At 41.6% G+C, this 20761-nt stretch overlaps 1 protein-coding gene across 3 annotated transcripts in view; it reads left to right on the forward strand.

The window, feature by feature from the left end:
* LOC147203364 (zinc finger protein 236) overlaps positions 1 to 20544 on the forward strand; it is a 39587-nt gene extending 19043 nt beyond the window's left edge. For 2 of the 3 annotated variants that reach the window (XM_086113984.1, XM_086113985.1), the window contains exons 17-32: positions 135 to 370; positions 543 to 694; positions 1056 to 1232; positions 1865 to 2168; positions 2759 to 2862; positions 8136 to 8570; positions 10542 to 10681; positions 11492 to 11723; positions 11802 to 11987; positions 12507 to 12659; positions 13058 to 13215; positions 13337 to 13468; positions 13672 to 13866; positions 14421 to 14550; positions 17517 to 17690; positions 19622 to 20544. In XM_086113984.1, the coding sequence (XP_085970110.1) occupies positions 135 to 370; positions 543 to 694; positions 1056 to 1232; positions 1865 to 2168; positions 2759 to 2862; positions 8136 to 8570; positions 10542 to 10681; positions 11492 to 11723; positions 11802 to 11987; positions 12507 to 12659; positions 13058 to 13215; positions 13337 to 13468; positions 13672 to 13866; positions 14421 to 14550; positions 17517 to 17690; positions 19622 to 19743 (3030 nt within the window). In that variant the 3' untranslated portion in view covers positions 19744 to 20544. The remainder of the gene's footprint in view (positions 1 to 134; positions 371 to 542; positions 695 to 1055; positions 1233 to 1864; positions 2169 to 2758; positions 2863 to 8135; positions 8571 to 10541; positions 10682 to 11491; positions 11724 to 11801; positions 11988 to 12506; positions 12660 to 13057; positions 13216 to 13336; positions 13469 to 13671; positions 13867 to 14420; positions 14551 to 17516; positions 17691 to 19621) is intronic. The other variant, XM_086113986.1, reaches the window with a different exon arrangement.
* Positions 20545 to 20761: the final 217 nt, after the last annotated feature.

Raw genomic sequence — 20761 nt, forward strand, 5'->3', positions numbered from 1 at the left:
TTGGACAGGCGGTTTCCGTCCAGTGACAATGTGCACCATTATCTATTGATTTTTAATTAATAATCAAGAAAGTATCTTACACATGCGAGTCTCTATGGAGTTGTGTGAATTTGTGTTTGGTCTTTTCAATTTAGACAAATGGGCTTCTCCAGCAGAACAGTCAGGGAGAACTACAACTGGACAATGAGCCACATGACTACCAGGAGGACTGTGAAGACAACAGCAAGAGAGCGTACAGGTTTAATTCAGAGCCGGGCCATTTTTTTAAAATTAAACTTTTTATTGATTTTTTTTTAGGCAGAAAGAAGAAAAAAAACATGGTCGGACCAGATGGTTCCACATCTCCATATTTTTCACACACCATTTTTAAGTAAACATGCCTGACTGTACAACATACACCACTATACTACAGTTTTTCATACAATTGTATTCCTTTTCTTTTAAATACTAAACAGCATACAGAAGTATATGGAGATGTTTGGTTTTGTGAATGTTTTTTAGCTGATGGCACTACAAGGATTTTTTTTTTCTCAACTCTTTAGGTGCACGTGGTGTAACAAAGGCTTTAAAAAGTCAAGTCATCTTAAACAGCATTTGCGCTCCCATACTGGGGAGAAGCCTTTCAGATGTCACCTCTGTGGACGAGCTTTTGTATCAGCTGGGGTGTTGAAATCCCATCTGAACACACATACAGGTATGTTTCTAAAGAGTGTTGACAAATGTTGAGAAATTCAACATTTACCAGTATTTAAATTGATATATTTAAATGTTTTATTTCCATTTTAGTCCGGCTGGCCAAATATCCCTTTTCCCCCCTTACTCTGCAACGGCTTCCGTTTGATTTGAAATTTTCCGTTTAGCACTGTTAGACCGTTGCTTCCAAAATCAGCCATTAAATGCAATTTCTCTTCAAGACATTTCACTGCATTCCTGGAGACAAAATCTTGTCTTTTTAAAATGTGTTACAGTATGTCATAAGTCAAAGTTCTTGGTGTCAAATGGAATGTAGACACATTTCAACACATCCTTCTCATGCCATTCATCCCCAATGACAGGAGTGAAGCCCTTCAAGTGTAACGTTTGTGATGCCTCCTTCACAACTAATGGCAGCCTGAACCGCCACATGATTATCCATGTCAAGTCATTCAAATGCTCCACATGTGATGAGAGCTTCAGGACAAGCCTGCTTTGTAAAAAGCACATGAGAAAGGAGCATGCGATAGAGGATCAAAGTAAGTAACATGGGCCCACAACATTGTCACTTCAAGTTACAGAAAAAGGAGAAACTATGATTCATTCGGTATGCAATAGCTGATTGAAATGAAGTGCAAACGTATCTGTTCAAACTGATGCCTTTCCTGCAGACGTTGTGAGTTTGATTTCGAGCCACTTCCCCAATAACAATTCACTGTTGTTCAAAATCTCAATTAAAAAAAGTATTAAAAAAAAGAAATTAAATATGGGTCGGTTGCGTCAGGAAGGCCATAGGGCATAGAAGCTTCTGAACAACTGCTGCCAGTGACTTGCTGTGGCAACACCCGATCGGACAAGCCGATAAGTTGTAATTGGTTGATTGAATTAAAGTATTGTATTGATTCATATTAAATATTCATGCTGAGAGTTTGGTTACCTGACTTAGCTAAATGACAGAGGCAAACTATTTTTGCACCACTGCAATCAATGACTCCAATAATAAACATACTGTCACATATAAACCTTTCTGAAATGTCACTCAAAATTTAGCAGATCTGAAGTCAACATTATATATTTTTTAGATATTGTCAGTATACAGTAAATAATGTGCGCAGTGTATGTATAAATCAGTTTGTGCTGGAACTTTGAGCTTTGTCTTCTTTTGCCTCAGTTATTGGTTTGGAAGGTCGAGATGTGGAAGAGGATGAAGATGAAGAAGATGAAGGGGATCAAAAAACATCGAAGAGACGGGGAATGGAAATCATCACTTTCACAGAGGAACAGGCAGCAGAGCTAGCAAAGGATCCCGGTGAGGAGGCATCTGTGTCAGAGCGAATCCTATCCCAGTCTGCAGCCGAGAGGGATCGCATCAGTGAGATCAAGGACAAGGCGGTGGTACTGGAGACAGAACCCAAGTTTGCAAATTGCTGCACTTTCTGCCCCAAGAGCTTCAAGAAGCCCAGTGACCTTGTCAGGTAATGAGCCCCATTTTAATACCGCGGTACTAATTCTTATATCAACATGTGACACTGGGGCCCACAATAAAACTGCAGCATAATGAACAAAGCATGAATAGAATGATATAATTTGAAATGTCAGCGACGGGCTGGCTGCCAGTTCAGGATGTACTCCGCCTCTAGGATAGGCTTCAGAACGCACGCAACCCTTGTGCGAATAAGTGATTCAGAGGATGGATGGATGGATGGGTTTGGCGGGTGGATGGGTTTAGATAAATAAGTAGGCAGGTAGGCAGATAATGTGCCAGACAGCATATTAAAGTCAGTCATTCATGGAAGGTTGCATGATCGAATAAGAAATAACCCAAACTTAGAAATATAATTTAAGATTGGTTTGCAAAGCTTGTACAAACTTTAATGCATGCTAAAAAGAAAAGGCTGGTGACTATGCCACCAAACTCCACATATTTTTTAGCATATTTATTGGCTTCGCTTCTTTTTGTTTTGTCCCCACCCCCATGTCTAAATGTTCGCCACTGTTGATTTTTAACTGTAGAGAGAACCCAGAAGCACAACTCAACTCTCAAACTTCTACCTATATTGTCTAGGCATATTCGAATTCACACAGGAGAAAGACCGTACAAGTGTGATGAATGTGGGAAGAGTTTTACAGTGAAATCTACTCTGGATTGTCATGTGAAGACACACACAGGTTAGTCTTAATATTTTTTATGTTGCTGACTAAATTCTTTGTATATATTTTTTGGGGTGGAGTCACTGTGTAGGTTAACATGACTGCATACATCTGGCGTCTTCAGTCCTGTTACTTGAGGGCTACTACCCTGCTGACATACAGCCAGTTAGTGATTTGTTTGGCAATTGTGTTAGTCAGATCCAGTATACGTTGGGTTGGGCGTCAAGTCTTGAGAATTGATTGGAGCCAGGACTATTCTCCCAGAACTGATCGCAATTTAAATTTCCCGTTCTCCGCTACTATACCTCGTCCGCCGACCAGAAGAGACCAATGAAGGGGAAGTGCGTGCACAGGTGCACCCGACACGATCACAAGTGTGGCTTAACTTTGTTGAACTAAATTATGAGTTGCCACAGTGCAACACTTATAAGATTATATTGTGCAGAGGAGGTTGCATGACGTGTCTACGTCAACAGAGTGCTGTGTCTAACGAGCTTGGTGCTCCTTCCTCCTTTGAGCCAAAGCCTGCAACGCGCTGAACTTTCATAATTTGGTGGGTTAACCAACATGCGTCTATTGCCAAAATTGACGCATCTGACAACCAAACGGAGGGCCAACTCAAATGCAAATAACCAGCTAACATTAGCGTATGTACAATATTTTATGTACATGGGCCTGTCCACAACATGCAAACACAAGCTGTACCTGCTGCTCATGTGAACCGCATTGCCAAATAGCTCTGCTTTTGTCTACACCTCGTGTTAGCCCGGGGGTCGGCAACACGCGGCTTCAGAGCTGCATGCGGCTCTTTGGCGACATCTAGTGGCTCCCTGGAGCTTTATAAAAAATATTTGAAAATGGAAAAAGATTTTGATAGTAGGCTAATACAGTATAGCTCAAATAGATATAACTACATGTTGCAGCTCCGAAAAAGGAGAGCTGTGGTGTTGGTTTTTTAAAACGTACACTTTATTTATGCTTTTAACAGTTTCGACAAAGACAGACACGTCTGCTTCTGACTGTGTGCCTTCTCTCTTCTCGTTCGACTTGAGAGGCGTTCAAAGACAGCCTCAGAAAAATGGAAATTAATGATTACTGACACCAAGAAAAGCAAAAATAATGCACCAAAACAAAAAATCAAGCGAGGAAATTACAAAATAAATTCTATGGGGGCATTTGTGAACACACAACAAAGGAATGAATAACAAACAATTCCGCGACAGTCCAGTCTCCTACATACATACAGCATTTGTTTCCTTCATTGTAAGTTTTATAGAAAGCTTTTATTTTTTTTGCGGCTCCAGGCATATTTGTTTTTTTTTTTGTTGTTTTTTTTTTTTGTCCTATATGGCTCTTTCAACATTTTGGGTTGCCGACCCCTGTGTTAGCCCATCAGTGGGGTTTCAGTGTAGTGTAATTTACACTCATGTGAATTTATTTTCATGTTGTGAAAAAAATCAAATGAAGCTAAGTAAAGAAAAAGTAAAGGAAGTAAAAAAAAAAAAACTCTGGAATTCAAGTAATACATTTTACAAAAGTGGTTAAAAATAACCTTATGAGAAATTGATAAATCAATTTGGAGACAATTCGTCAGTGTAGGTTACGATATTTGCAGCGATGTTTATTTTCATATTCATTCTGTATAGTTGGAAAAAAAACAGCCAGGTAATAAAGCAAAACAGTGATATTTTTTTTCAAGATTTTAGCATGGAAGGTGGCTCTATCAAATGTTGACTGGCTGAAAAACAAGGAATTGCGAGATGATAACAAACTTCTGTTCTCCTGCCTCAGTGCGGAGGATGTGTACCGTAGTACAATGCAGGCAAATGTCAGGGGCCGTGTTATTTTAGTCTGTGAAGCGAGACACTAAAATGAATGGCATAGTTTAGACACCCCGTCAAAATTGAGAATCGTTTGAAACCAGAATCAATACAAGGAACTGGAATTGTTCAAAAGCAAACGATGTGCAACTCTACACTATGTTTTGTTCTCGGTCATTTGCACCATTTGCAGTGACTCCTAAATTTCCAATAAAAACTATGCCTTAATGCTAGATGGTGTCGTTTACGCCTATTGGCAGTGTGAATGTGTGTATTTTACACAATAGTCTAGAGTAGTGGTCCCCAACCACCATCTGGCAGAATCCCCTATCAAAAGGAGTTTCACCTCCCACCTCCGGCAGAGCTTTTCCCCACATCCCGGGGAGGGCGGGGGACATTGAGTCCAAGTGGACCATGTTTCGCACCTTTATTGTTGACGCGGCCGATCAGAATTGTGGCCATAAGGTGGTTGGTGTCTGTCGTGGCGGCAACCCCTGAACCCGCTGGTAGACACCAGCAGTGAGAGATGCTGTCAAGGTGAAGGAGGAGTCCTATAATGACTTTCTGGCTTGTGGGACTCCAGAGGCAGCTGATGTGTACTGGCCGGCCAAGTGGAACACGGCTTCAGCAGTCGCCGGGGCAAAACCTCATGGGATGGGAAGAGTTTGGTGAGGCGATGGAAACAGACTTCCGGACGGAAATTCTGGTCCACCATCCGATGACTCAGGAGGGGGAAGCACTGCACTATTAACATAACACCGTGAATAGTGTGGACGGGGCGTTGCTGACCTCGACTCAGGACATTGTGAGTCGGTGGACAGAGTATTTCGAATGACCTCATCAACTCCACCAACATGCCTTCCTTAGAGGAAAGAGTTTGGGGACTCTGAGATGGGCTCTCCTATCTCTGGGGTTGAAGTCAGAGATGATGAAAAAGTTCCTCAGTGGCAAATCTCCGAGGGTGGATGAGATCCGCCTGGAGTTCCTCAACGCTCTGAATGTTGTGGGACTGTCCTGGTTGACACGCCTCTGCAACATCACATGGTCATCTGGAAGAGTGCCTCTGAATTGGCAGACCGGGGTGGTGGTCTCTCTTTTTAAGAAGGGCGACCAGAGGATATGCTCCGACTATAGAGGGATCACACTCCTCAGTCTCTCTGGTAAAGTCTATTCAGGGGTGCTGGAGAGAAGGGTCTGTCGGGAAAGCGAATCTCAGATCCTCCTATTATGGTCTGTTCAGTCCCTGTACCACCGATATCAGAGTTTCGTTCACGTTGCTTTCGTTCCTAGTGAGGGTTGGACTCTGCCAAGGCTGCCCTTTGTCACCAATTCTGTTCACAACCTTAATGGACAGAACTTCTAGGTGCCAGATGAGGTGGCTTGGGCATCTGATTAGCATGCCTCGTGGACACTTCCCTGGTGAGGTGTTCTGGGCATGTCCCACCAGCAGGAGGCCCCGGGGACACCCCAGGACATGCTGGAGAGACTATGTCTACCGGCTTGCCTGGGAACACCTTGGGATCCCCCGGGAAGGCTGGGAAGAGGGAAGTCTGGGCCTCTCTGCTAAAGCTGTTGCCACTGTGACCCGACCCCGGATAAGCAATAGAAAATGGATTGACGAATGGATCTTAGTAAAATGTTGAATTACTCTATAATTATCTTTGTCATGAGTACTAATTCTTTAAAATTGGCAAATTAAAAGCAATGAAAAAAAACTGCTTTGAATGGCGGCTCCCCCCCACCCTTGCCCCTACTAAAAACAACACCCACAACACTGGCCGGTCCATGAAAAGCATGTACTTCTCTAAACCAGCCCAGGACGCAACAAAGGTTGGAGACCACTGGTCTTCAGTGCAACCAGCGTGGAAAAAAGAAGACATCGGTAAAAACTGCAGAGCCAAAGTAAAAAAAAAAATAATAATAAAAAGATTATATAGTGGAAATTCTGCTTGGCTGGTAACTAGAGTCCTGGCCATATTAAATGGTGTTTAAAACAAGTTTAGAACTGTGGTCACAATATCAATAAAAAATACCAATGCGCTTGCTAATTTATTTATTCCTTTTTTTTCTCAGTCACACAGGTCCGTGTAATACACAAAGGTCGGGTTAAGGCAAGCAGGTTTTTCTTGATTTTTTGTTGTTTTCCCGAAAACAAATTGCCAACTATGTTTGTTGGCTACCAATGTACTTGAAAAAAGACAAGAGGTTGGGAATGGGTTCAGTTAGAGGTGTGCATCTTACCACACAAGACGATTTGAGATGATTCTCAACATGCAATACGATTCAAGGAGGTAACGATTTTAAAATGTATTGATTTATTTTGATTTAGTGGAATTATGATTAGATTCAATATGGTCATTTTTATTAATATGTAAGACCATATAAAAGTTAAGCCCAAACTATCCTAGTAAATTACATTTAAAGAAACAACAAATTAAAAGTAACTTCAAAGCAATCTATATCTGGTGTACATTTGGACAAATCGATACGATTGTCGATATATGGGGTGTGATTACATTCAAGGAGTCAACGATTCTAAATACTGTACACTGTATAGCAAATCAATTTGGCTCATCAAATCTGATTGTTCTATTGCAGGGGTCGGCAACACGCGGCTCTTGAGCCACATGCGGCTCTTTGGCGCCCCCCAGTGGCTCCCTAGAGCTTTTTCAAAAATGTTTGAAAATGGAAAAAGATTGGACGGAAATATAGTATTTTGTTTTAATATGGTTTCTGTCAGAGGACAAACATGACACAAACATTATTACCGTTTTCCGATGCTGTAAAAAATGTGTCGAATAAATATTAAATGTCAACATTTCGTCAACGAATATTTGCGTCATAGCCTGCGACACACGTTTCTATTAGCAGGGTGGGATGTCAGTCAGGGGGCTGTTGTAAAAAAACAACAAAAAAAAACCCATCTGCTTTTCATGTACAATTCATAGAGGGTACTTGCTAAGAATGGGACTCAGGGCGGCCAAGAGAAGCATTTTTAAACGGTACACGTGAGCTACGACAGTTAGCACTCTTCTAAAGTGTGTCCCGTGCCTCGTTCATCTTAGTGGCCGTTATGGCTGTTGCTCATTACGGCATGCATGTCTAAGTGAGTGCGTAAATGGGTCGATCGCGGGAGGTTGGTTGTTCGAAAAGTAGATCTTCCATCAAAAAGGTTTGGGCACCCCTCCCCTACAGGATGAAATGCAGGGGGAAAAATACTTTGAAACATGTATGCTCGTTGTGTATTTGTAGCCAACCGTAGTCATGTTGATAGCAGGCTAATATAGCTCATATAGATACATACAGCGTGTGTTGCCTTCTTTCTGACACATTTGTTTTTCGTTTTTTTGGTCCAATATGGCTCTTTAAACATTTTGTGTTGCCGACTCCTGTTCGATTGGAATGGGTTTTTGTTATACCCTAGGTTCATTTCTTCACATTCACTTCCTCCATGTCTTCTAATTTTTGCAGGTCAGAAACTGGTCAACTGCCACATGTGCAACACTTCCTTCTCTACAAAGGGTAGCTTAAAGGTGCACATGCGGCTCCACACTGGCTCCAAGCCTTTCAAATGCCCCTTCTGTGACCTTCGCTTTCGAACTTCCGGGCATCGCAAAACACACATCCAGTGCCACTTCAGGGCTAATGGAGCGAACCGCAAGTCCAAGCGTCCTTCCTTGTCTTCTGCTCAAACCAGTCATAGTGAAGCTATGGGCCACGCTGGTGCCTCAGGACAAGGCCAGCATACCACAGCATCAGAGGCGCTTCAGACTGTGGGGCTGCTACAAACCTCCAACGCTGACAACATCTACCTCCCAGCAAACCAGGTGCTGACTGGGCAGTTTGACCAGAATCTTTTGCAGTCGGGCCTGGTGGGACAGGCAATTCTGCCAGCCTCAATGTCAGGTATCGGTCTGCTTTCACACCCCATGAACCTATAACTTTGTTCGTATGTTAGAGTCTTGCAATACAGGCATAAAGAGTATTTGATTTTGATACTCATATTGTTTTTTACCGTTTGTTTTTTGGTTACTGTGAGTTCAGTGTGACCTAAGTTGCATTTCAAACTTGAAAAGGTGGAGTCCTGCGTTTCCACGCCACTTGTTTAAGCCGTCGGCAAGTTTGTGTCATAGACAAGAAGTTATAGCAGGATATTCGTTGTTCCTTTTCAAAATAATGTGCCCAGGAGATGCACATATTATTATTTTTTGTTTCATCCTTCCAGTGATAACAACTTAGGTATTTCAAGATGATGTCTTGTTTGTGGAACTGACTTTATATAAGTATCATCAATTTTAGACACTTGACCATCATCTGGCACGATATTTGCTGAATAGCTGGAAGCCAAATGTTGGAGTCTGTTGAAGATGTTCAGAAATGCGGTTTACACAGATGAGGACACTTTATCCAATTTTGACGGTGCATCCTCAGTCCTTCATCCACTAGCTGGGCACCCTTCCGCCATCGTCCCTTCATCCTTATTCATAAAATAAATTAAATGGGCATCTATCGGTACTTGACCCAGTTAGGGATTATTATGAGGAAGGACGAAAACCCACTTCTGTCCTTATTTAGGCCATCCTTTTTAAAAAAAAAAAAACTTCTCATCCTCCGTCTCCAAAATGGGAATCCATCCAGGACGGACAGAAGGACCGTTCCGTCCCAGGGACGTAATACCATCTTTTGGTGTTTATCATCACAAACTCACCTCTGTTACCCTTCTTCTCCAGCAGTCAGCATTTTATTGTTGGAGAGATTTGTTTTTTGGGAGGAACCAATATCCTCTAAAACAGGGATAGGCAACACATGTTGGAATGGCCACAATTTTTCATCAGTGCTACTGGGGGAGCCACATATGCCCACCCACATATGACCCACCCAAAAATTGCCATTCAAGGATGGTACAAACCTGCATAGCAAGAAACGAACATTGAAGTACACGTCACATACTGTATGTCCGCCATTTGCAATAGTATAAGGTTAATATTTTCTCTACTATATATTGTATAACTTCATTATTTTTCATCTACATTTAATAATTTTTAAAAACGCTTTAAAAAAATAGCGTATTGTAGCTGGCCAAAATAATTCAACTAGACTGCACAATGATACATACACGGCACATATAAAGCATTAATACTGGAAGAATGAGGCCTTAAAGCGTACATCTGACGGCCCATTTCGAAGTACTGTTAGGGAAACATAGCAATCTTCTCAAGTTTGATATGCATCTGGTGTTCTTATCCTTTTGTCGAGTATTGTCTTCACCAAACACACGCCTGCAATTCCCCCAGGTTAATTTTAATTCAAGGCGCACTGTTCATTCTTTTTTTTTAACCACTGCATCCCACATCCATTCAAATGGAATACTACTTGTACTTTTGCTAAAAAAAAACAAACAAAACAAAACAAACCCCGTGTTAGATGTTAAAAAAATTTAACATCCACTTTTATTGTGGTGGTAAATGAAGTGCGCATTTAAAGTGCTTTACCTACACCAGGGGTGCGCACACTTATTCAGCATGTGATCTATTTGTACAATGATCAAGTCCAAGTGATCTACCTACTTTATGTATTTATTTATTAAATCTATTTTGAAACTTTATACGTAGAAATATATATTGGCGTACCTTTCATAAGTGCATGAACCCATATTGCACAATACAAGTAGTATCCATTTTGTCGTCCTTGTCCAGCCATTATGACGTCAAGCTGAGCATTTAGTCACTGGACGAACATCAGCCATCACTATGTCTCTGTCACAACTGATGTCCTGCAAACCCAACAAACAAACCCAAAAAATGGAAAAGATGGGTGATCAGGTTTTCTGATTTTGTGTGTGTGTGTGTGTGTGTTTGAATGTGTTCATGATGGCAGGAGATGTGAATGTGTCCCTATCAGATGGGCTGACCACACTCGAAGGGATTCACCTCCAGTTGACTCCTGCCAACTTGGTCTGCCCGAATGTCCAGATCTCTGGCATCGACACAAGCAACTTAAACAACATCACTCTGCAGGTTAGGCACGTCTCTTTGTCAACCTTGTTTTTTTTTTTTTTGTTTAGTTTGTTTCTTGCGGCTGTGGCTTTCCTCACAACTCTAAACTAGTCACGCCTCAAACATGAATGCAAAGTGATCGATTTATATATAAATCATTGGAAACTTGAGACATGAGTAAGAATCACTGTGGACTAAATTTCCTCTGCTTGTATACTGTTATACTGTATAACAAATTAAAGGCATACTAATAGCTGGTAGATTATTAGACGATAGCATTGGATGCATCTTCACAATCTCCTAAACAAGGCTTAGCTTTGACACTGTCGAGGATGAATGAATTTAAAAATATGTTCTCGGTTGGGTTGAATCTACTGCACTGCATCATTGAAAAACGTCTTTCTGCAATTCTACAATGCTGCAAACAACAAAAGCAAAAATACAATGGTACAGGAATTAAGTTTGTCTCTCAGTCATTAAAAGCTGAGCTGAGTTTGTTTATCTTTGAAGGCAACATTTTTTTTCTATGAGGGACTTGTATCTGATCTCACTAGATTAAAATGTCTAATTGAAGCTGTACACTCAGTCACCACATCCAAAAATCTAATGAATCCTTCCCATTGATTTTAGGCCATGCTTATACAACCTCAAGCATGCCATCTTCAATTATATCGTTTAATTTAATTCTAATTATTGGCGTTAGGCCACACATTGAGCCTCATACCATGTGATCATGCATACCTCGTTAAAATGTAATAATAATCAATGTCAAAGAAATTCTAAGTCTTCAAGAGTTCCCAAAGTCATTCAACGCCATGTTTTTTCGTGCAGATCGACCATGCCCTTCTCCAACAGACTCTACAGCAGGGCGGCCTTCTCTCACAGCCTCTTAGTGTCGACACTGGTCTTGTCCTCCACTCTGGCAGTCATCTTATGTCTACTGGTGACGCATCTGTGTCAGCCAATGTTGTCCTCCAACCCCTGACCAGCCTGGGCCTGCAGCCATCCACCATCACACCTGCCCAAGTCACAATGGCTGGCCTCTCCGAGCAGGACACTGCAGGTAGGTTCCCCCTGTAGGTGGAAAGTGTCCACAATAGTTTTTGAGCTGAACAATCAATGGTAAACTTTAATCATCTAGGTTCTCAGGACTTGAGCCATGTCATGGGCAGCACTGGGTTGGTGAGTGGGGGCGCAGGCAGTCAAGAGATTACACTCACAATCAACAATTCCAGCCTCACACATGCTCTAGCACAAGTGCAAGCAACATCTTCGGCTTCCAACACCTCATCAGGAAACCCTCAAGAGATCACTCTCACCATATCAGGTATTAATTATGTAGGAACATGGCCTTTGTATACTCGATTTTGTTTTTTTAGGAATTCAGTCAATAGTAGAGAGGAAGAAACATTCTGTCAAGGTTGAGTACCATACTTCTTGTAAGTATCCCTTTGTTAAAGTAAAATACGAAGAAGAATCATTTGAGAAGTATATTAATGATCTGTTTGGTGGGTGGGGGGGATATTACATTTACAAAACCCCAAATTATATTTATGTTAGGATACATGCCGTTACAGAAAGGAACATTGGTACTGTAATTAATTAAATGGCTTCATCAAAAGTATCAATCCGACTCATATTGTGTCTGGTGCTGTATTTTTCAAAGACTTTTTCACAAGAGCAAACTTGTTCTAAAATATGTTCAAAGCAAAATGACTAAGGGCATTGTCGGATAACTGCTCAATACACTGTTCCTTCCACTCTATTGTGCACACAGCAGTTCCAAAAGCAATACTGTTATATACCACTTAACCTCTAATGTCACATTGATTCCATATACCCGCAGGTCAGGATTTACTCCCCCAGCACAGCACCAATGCAGAGATGAACAGTGGCCTCAGACTGGCATCACCACTCACAGGGCAGCCCACCAACGCCACCTTGACTATCACCAATGACCACCTTCTACATCAGAACCCCACCAACACTGGAATGACTGGTAGGACTTTGCATGTGAAGAATATGCCTGTTTATGTTTCAAATCAATATCAGTTAAATCGAATTTGTCTGAAATAATGATGAAAATCGAAGTGCCTTGTTCTCCTCATTACCTTACCCTTCTTAGTTTAAGTGGAAAAGAATTATATCAAATATCTATGGCCAAAATGAATGCATTTTTGTTTATTGTATAATTTTAGAAAGAATTGCAAAATATATGCGTCTGTTACGATACTTTTACTTTTCCTGGGGTAAATCATTAGACAGATTGAATATCATCCATTTCTGTTTCATTACAAAAATCGCTATTTAAAAAAACAGTAAAGGTTGCCATAAGACCGTCCAGTTTAGCAGGAACACGATGTTGAAAGTCTTAAAAATACACAATTTTTCTTACAGTCACCAGTCTTCCTTCTAGCACCTCGCTATCACACAGCACTTCATCTCAAAGCCTAGTCTTGTCACCAGGAGGTGTGGCCAATGATGGTAGCGTTACACTGACCCTATCAGATGCCCAGGGTATGTTGGATGGCGTTACTGTAAACCTCAATACACAGGTAAGAGGCGTTTCACAAGAACATTTTGTTAATTGTTATCGCACTGCTACAACTCCCTTTTTTTCCCCCAGGTTTCAGATTCTTTGGCATTCTAAATTGTCATTCTTATTTTCATCCTTAGGGTCAGGCATTCCCTGCAGTGCTGAATGACTCCAGTCTACAATCTGGGCAACAAGCTATTGCAGGCCAGCCAGTCATACTGGTCAGCCATCATTCCCAATCTGTGATGGGAACCTCTGACAGTGGATATAACGTACGTACATAAGTCGGAAGTAGGAGTTAGATTAGTTCATGGGCGGCTGTGGTTCATTTGAACTAATACTGTCCACTTTAGTATTTAAATACTAAAAAAATGCATTCCCTGTACATTGTGGTTGTCTATGATTATGCATTTCTTTTTTTCCATGATGCATTAATAAATTAGCTGACACCATTTTTGGGGGGTTTATGTTCCAGATTGGAAATGATAGCTGTAAGGGTAGGAAGAGTCACCCCACGGAGGCTGAGAATCAGCACAAATGTTTCTACTGTAATTTTCTATGCCCAAATGCCAACTCTCTACGCCGTCACTGTCGACAAGCTCATAGTAAAGACCGATGCCACGTCTGCAGCATCTGCAACAAAGCCTTTAAGCGAGCAATGCATCTTAAGGTAAGTGGATATAGCAGAGCAGAAGCGCTGACTCGTCACCCACTGTTAGTGGGTTCCTGCGGATGCTAAAAAGCAAAGGAGAGATTTGTCTCAGGAGATAAGGAAGCAAATTATGAACAAGCATCATCCAAGCATCTTGATGATGCTCCTGTGACGACAGTCGCAGTTATCCAGAAATTTAAGATCCACACCACAGTAGCTAATGTCCGGGACAACTTTATTTTGTTGTTCTACTTCTTCCTTTCATAACTTTGCTGCTGTGAATTGGGAATTTCTCCATTGCGAGACTAATAAAGGTTTACTTATCTTATCTTTAGAAACAGATGCAGTACATGCCAATATGCAACACTTCATTTCTAGAAATATCTGCAAGTGTTTCAAATGATCATTATTTATACAGCATTCTTTGAAAAGCTCAATGTCACGTCTCTGATAAGCTATTTTTAGAACAGTCCCGCGGGGTACTTATGTGGTCATTGGGGCCTACCGTTTTGGTGACCCCTGCTAGAAACTGTTCAGTGTCATTCACTTGGCATATGTTGATCTCTTAATAGGAGCATGAACGAGTGCACCAGCCAGGCCCATCGCCCAGCTCCCTCAGACCTAGACTCTTCAGCTGCTCCTCGTGCGGGAAGGCCTTCCCTAAGCGCAGTCAGCTGGACAGACACAACCGCACACACACAGGTGATTTGAAGAAATGTGTTCATTTTTACTTGTGAAGCAGAGTCCTGCCACTTCCCTCTGTGAAAGCAAGTAGCTAACAGGATTAGCTCAATAAAGCAGAGAGACACAGTTCTTTCAGCTCATTATCATTTGAATAGGTTCATGAGAGTATATTTGGACGCCATCAAACACATTTTTCAAACACTTTTGGTCTGTTGTGGGAGTATGCAATAGCGCCACCATAACGCCACTTTTCTTGTCACGAAGGCTGCTAAAATTGCCACCGCAGCCTGTGTCGTTTTATAGGAAGCTGTCATCAGGATGTTGCCAACAACATTAGCATTTGGAATTTGCCGCTGTCCTATTTACATATGAGTAAAACCCATTCCATTCAAATCCATGTCTCGGTGAACACAACAACTTTAAGATGATTAAACTCATTAGCGTGTACTCATTTTGGAAACACAGCAACGTGATCTTATGAGAAAACAATGTTTGCAGGCAATGGGCCCACGGGAGAAGTTTGGAGCATGGTGTGCCAGAGGAAACATTTATACTCAATATTTATTGTGGAAACTATATATTTTCTAGTAAATGCGTCAGGCCTTTTACATTAGTTTGAACACTGTATATTGGTGAGGGTCCGCCAGTGTACAGTATGTAGCTGGCTAACGGGCATAACATTGTGTGAAGCTTGTTCATCTCTTTGTTGTCAATGTAGAGCAACTTTGGCGTAGCTCTGATGTAAATTTGAGAATGTGTGCAGTTTTGGCTCCCCAAGCATGGTGAAGCTTTGAACTCATCAACCAGGTTTGGGAAAGGATATCAGTATTCTCAGGTCATTCCCGGCTCGTTCAAAAATGGAAAGCATCTTTCAATGGGGTTTTCAGCAGCTCCACATGCTTTTATGGAAAGCCTCGTTTGAGCATTTATTCGTTATTCCTGAAACCCTTCTTAAGGTCCATGTACTCGGACACTTTTCGTCGTCATGAATAAAACAGTTCAGGACACTGTGGTAGGATATCAAATACACGCTCATGCGCATTTATTAGATATCATATCGTCTTTGTCATCGTATTGGACAAGGACAAGCAACTTAAATGATGGAGGGGCCTACAGTTTTAATGATTGCTACTGGGGGGCCTATAGATGACAAAACATTTTAAGACTGGACCACATGTACATCCATTCATTATCCGCTTGTAAGACAAAATGATATAAAATATATATATATATACCGTAAATTCCGGGCTACAGACCGCACCTGATTAAGAGCCGCATGCTCAGATTTATGAAGAAAAATCAATTTTGTAATTATATGCGCCGCACCGTACTATAAACCGCTGGCCAATGAGTAGGCGGGGGTTTGCTTCTGCGTCCCTGCCGCCGTGGAGCACCTCCGGTGAGGCGGCTGACGCGGTCCCCCGCAGAAAAGAAACGCAACATTTCTTAAGGTTAAAATAATCTCCATATATTTATGAGCATGATAAAGCCCACGAGGCTTTAAATAGAATAATGCAAATCATATAAATGGGAAAAGATATATGAAATTATTTCTATAGTCAGCCGCTTAAAAATGATCATCGTGGGCAGCTTTAGGCCCGATGCTGCGCGGCTCAAAACACAGGTAAAATGTGTTCTCTCGTGGCCGCTTGTTTTCAGTATGACGGAGGAGTCACCTTTTTTAATAACAGTCTGAGTGAGCGACAAATCAAATGTCAGAGGGTCTTCGTCCATATTTATTATTTCATCTGGGCTGATGGAATTCTCCGCTATCTTTGTTTGTGTGAATGTGCGGAACAAACCAAGTTTGTCCTCGTAATTGGGAGGGAGCTGCTGACACAACGTCGTGCGTGCCCTAACAGACAGGCTTTTCCGTTTCATGACTCTATAACGCCACGACGGCCCACCTTTAAAACCTTTAAAAGCTTTGGTTGTCTTTTTACACTGGCTCGGTTCTTCTTGCCGGAGCCTCCACCTTCGCACCATCGACTCGTCTATGCCAAGATTACGGGCAGCAGCTTGATTTCCTTCTTTAACTGCCAGAGTGATCGCTTTTAGTTTAAAAGCTGCATCATATGCTTTTCGTCTGGTATTCTCCATGTTGATCAGGGCTAGAAGAAAGACTGAAATAAGGAAGTTGTGATTACCGGTAATCATACAATTTTATTGGACCCCTGTGTACTACTCATTCATTTTATTGGTCGATTGTTGCCAGCTAACACATTTTTCCCCCGCTACGGCAAAAAGAGCGGAAGTTGTGATTAGTCATACAATCTCATTGGACCTCAGTGAAAGACTCATTCATTTTATTGGTCCATGTTTTTCCCGCGATGGAAAAAAAAATTAAAAAGCCGCTTCATATTACACGCCGCAGTGTTGAAAGTGTGGAAAAAAAGTAGCGGCTTGTAATCCGGAATTTACGGTGTGTTTGTGTGTATATATATATATATATACCTGTATATATATATACATACATACATACACAACGCTAAAGGGAAATAGAATACAGGTTTATTTATAGCGCTTTCACAACCGCTGCAGCTGTAACAAAACGCTTTAGGGAACATTTAAAATACTACATCCAATAAATCACAATATTGATCCATATATAAGGCACATCGGATTATAAAGTGCACTGTCAGAAAATTGAATGCCTTTAGGTGCGCCTTATAGTGCGGAAAATACTGTATGTATTTATTTTTTGTGGCAGTGTAGTTAGTGACCGTAACAGAGAACACACGCAGAAGAGTCGGCCAGTGTGCCACCAATTCTCCATCTATGTACGTGTACGGAGACGTTAGACCCTAGGATGGACCTTAAAAATGGACATCATTGTCAAATAAATGCTCAAGCGACCATCCATATACATTGTGAGTTTTGGACATTGGCATTGCACTTTAATGTTTGAAGAAGCACTCAAATTCTCAGCACAGCATGAACAGACAACCATTACTCAACGGTGTTTGCTATCATTGCCCTTACAGGCGAACGTCCCTTCAAGTGTCCTCAGTGCGACAAGGCCTTCAACCAAAAGAGTTCTCTGCAAGTGCACATGGTCAAACACACAGGAAAGAAGCCCTTCAAGTGTGAGATATGCAGCATCCGATTCACTCAGAAGAGCAACATGAGACACCACATGAAGCGAGCCCACGGCTACGGTGAGATTCTCGACATCGTAGCCTGCATGTTGTCAACAACTTGATGTTCCAGTTTCAACGGTGGAGAACGTTCCTTCGAGAATGATATTCAATGGTGATCCCAGACACTTCCGATTGAAGCACCATGGTTACAGACCTTGTTGCTCTGTTGGAACATCTTTGTGTTGTTGAAAATGATCGGCCTACAAAAGCTCCTTCTCCTTGAAATTAGCGGTTACATGCTGCATGGTCCCTCCCCCGCACAGCCTTGGTTTAGGACTCCCTTTTTCACCATGATGAATTTAAGCAGGATTTATTGGCAACAGCAGTGTATGTGATAAACCTACCGGTAGTCGAGTTCTCCGTAGTGCAATTTAGAGTCTTGTACCGTGCTGTACTTACCGCTAAGTAGAAACACAGATAATTGGGAGTTAACCCCACCCTCTGCCCCTCCTCAAAAAGACTTTGTTACAAGTACTGATTCAGCTCCTTTTATTTCAGTAAAAGTACAAAAGTAATTTTTTAATTGTGCATTATGTACAACACTTTTTTTTTTTTTTTAAAACAGCTCATTCCCATTATCATGTGCCCACATGGCCAACTCGTGGCCTGAGGTAGGGCAGCGTCTGGAATGGTCATTTTGTCCTGCAGCCAGATTTGTAGCCCTCGTGTTTCCCTACCAAACTCTCGCCTTGAAACTCTCTGAATATATTGTGCAGTTCCAAAATAGGATGATAAGTCAGTTGAAACCCCACCAACACAAACCATTTCCAAGACATGCACCCCCATGATGTCAAAAATGTAACTTCTAAAATATATTAAGGATAATAACATTACTGTACCGATGCGCTTTTTAAGATTCTGTTAGACAGAGTCAGAACACATGAATATAGCAATTTAAAGGTCTTTGCCTACCTTAAAACAAATGATAAGGGCCTCCAAATACAGTATGATCCAACATTTAGTGTGCAAATCCTGGATTTCCAAAAGTGGGTGCGTCACTCAAACTTTGATGGTTCATAACTCGAAAACCGTTGAAGCGAGGAAGCTCAAACTTTAGATTGTTTCCTTTGACATCATAAGGGATGGACATCCGGTGGTCCAGTGGTTAGCACGTCAACCTCACAGTGCATTGGTCATGGATTGGATTCGGGGCACGGCCTTCCTGTGTCGAGTTTCCATGTTCTCCCCGGGCCTGTGTGGGTTTTCTCCGGGTACTCCAGTTTCCTCCCACATTCCAAAAACATGCATGGCAGGCTGATTGAACACTCGAATTGTCTCTTGGTGTGAGTGTGAGCGCGCGATGGTTGTTCGGCTCTGTGTGCCCTGCGATTGGCTGGCAACCGGTTCAGGGAGTCCCCCGCCTACTGCCCGAAGACGGCTGGGATAGGCTCCAGCACCCCCCGCGACCCTAGTGAGGATTAAGCGGATTGGAAGATGGATCATAAGGGACTAATTGAATAAACATCCGGATAAATATCCTTTTAAGTCTTGCTCGTCTATGCTTTTGGTATTATCTTTGTTTCATACTGGCTGCGCAGCGTTCACAAAGTAGTTGACTGTTTGTTTGAGTGTGTGTTGGGGAAAGCACATATCAATTCGTGTCGGACAGAACCCTTTTCAGTTACAATTGGTTCAAGTATCAAGTACATCTTTCTTGTCAAATGTGCACATACAGCACAGATGAAATTTCCTCCCTCTTAAACAGACAACAGACAACAAAAGGATCCTGGTAATAATCACCACTAGACGGGATAGGAACGCTAACAGGGAAACAACTCAATGGGGAATATAAAGAGAGTTCCAGGCTCTCTGCATTTGGCGCATCGGGTTATTGGGCGCACTGTCGACTTTTGAGAAAATGTGTGATGTGTTCTCAATTACTCTGGACATAAATAACAACGCTTATGGTGTTTTGAAGTCACACCTTTTACCTCTTTTCATCATCACAGGTCAAATTCAGGATGTGACCCTGCGGCAAGAAGAACCAACCACTCAGGTCACCGTAACTCCTGAACTTGACCTGGAAGTGGTCCCCGAGTCATCCGGAGATTGGCAGACCGTTTTCCCCTGAGCCACCCCTCATCACGGAAATCCCGAGCAGGTTACCGTATATACTGTGCATTGTTGAGAGTTTGACAACAAATAAGCAAACCTTTGCCAAACATCTTGCCTTTGACATGATTTCTTTGAGAAAAAAGAAACAGTACTTGCCAATCTGTAGACATTCTTCTCTGTCAATGCTTTACTCCACGTGAAGCTTTGAGCAATGTGAATCCCCCACCACAAATCAAAGCAAATGCGGAACGAGATCTCAGAGGATTGCATAATACGGCATTAGAATTCAATAAAATGTGTCAAGTATTTCATGGCTAAAATGATAACCAGTATTTCAGTGAGGTTCCCCGTGAAGGGTTCATTAATGGACTTCGATAAGTCCTTTGATATGTTTGTTTTAAATAAGGGCATCAGAGAGGGTCAAGAGAGAAGGAAAGGGCATGTTGAAAAAACCTTAAAAAAAATAAAACCGCCTCACAGAGAATGAAGCTGATTAGTATTCGCCTGCTCGCTGGGACGAATGCAGCCAACGGTTCTGCTCACGCGGCTTACAAAGCTGCTTTGCGACAGCCCCCCCTCACTCCCAACTCTTTAGTACGTACCATAATCATATCTATGATAATAATGCATGTTTATATTGTACATACTTTTTTATTTTATCATAGCTTCTTTTGTAAATAGTGTAACACGTTTGTTTATAGTTGAACTTGCGCAGAAAGGTCATCATTTCAGCCTTTTACTGTGATGTAAAGCCGATGTATTTTTTTTCAGTTGTTTTCTATTCTATGAAGATGAACATTAAAGTAATTTTATACTATCTGAAACATCTCAAGTTTTCATTCATTTTCAATGCTATACATTTATTTCCCTTAAAAAAAACAATTTGAAGACACCTGACAGACACTGAACACAGGGGGCAAGAGACGATTTGTTGCACCAGTTCTTTGATCACTTGTGTTAGTCACTAACTATTATGCTTTCAGCTACAAATGATTTACAATATCATCAGTTCGATTTTTTTTTTAATTTGGAGT

The sequence above is a fragment of the Hippocampus guttulatus genome, chromosome 6, assembly GCF_054856545.1.
Source record: "Hippocampus guttulatus isolate MCC_2025c chromosome 6, RoL_Hgut_1.0, whole genome shotgun sequence".
Taxonomy (NCBI): domain Eukaryota; kingdom Metazoa; phylum Chordata; class Actinopteri; order Syngnathiformes; family Syngnathidae; genus Hippocampus; species Hippocampus guttulatus.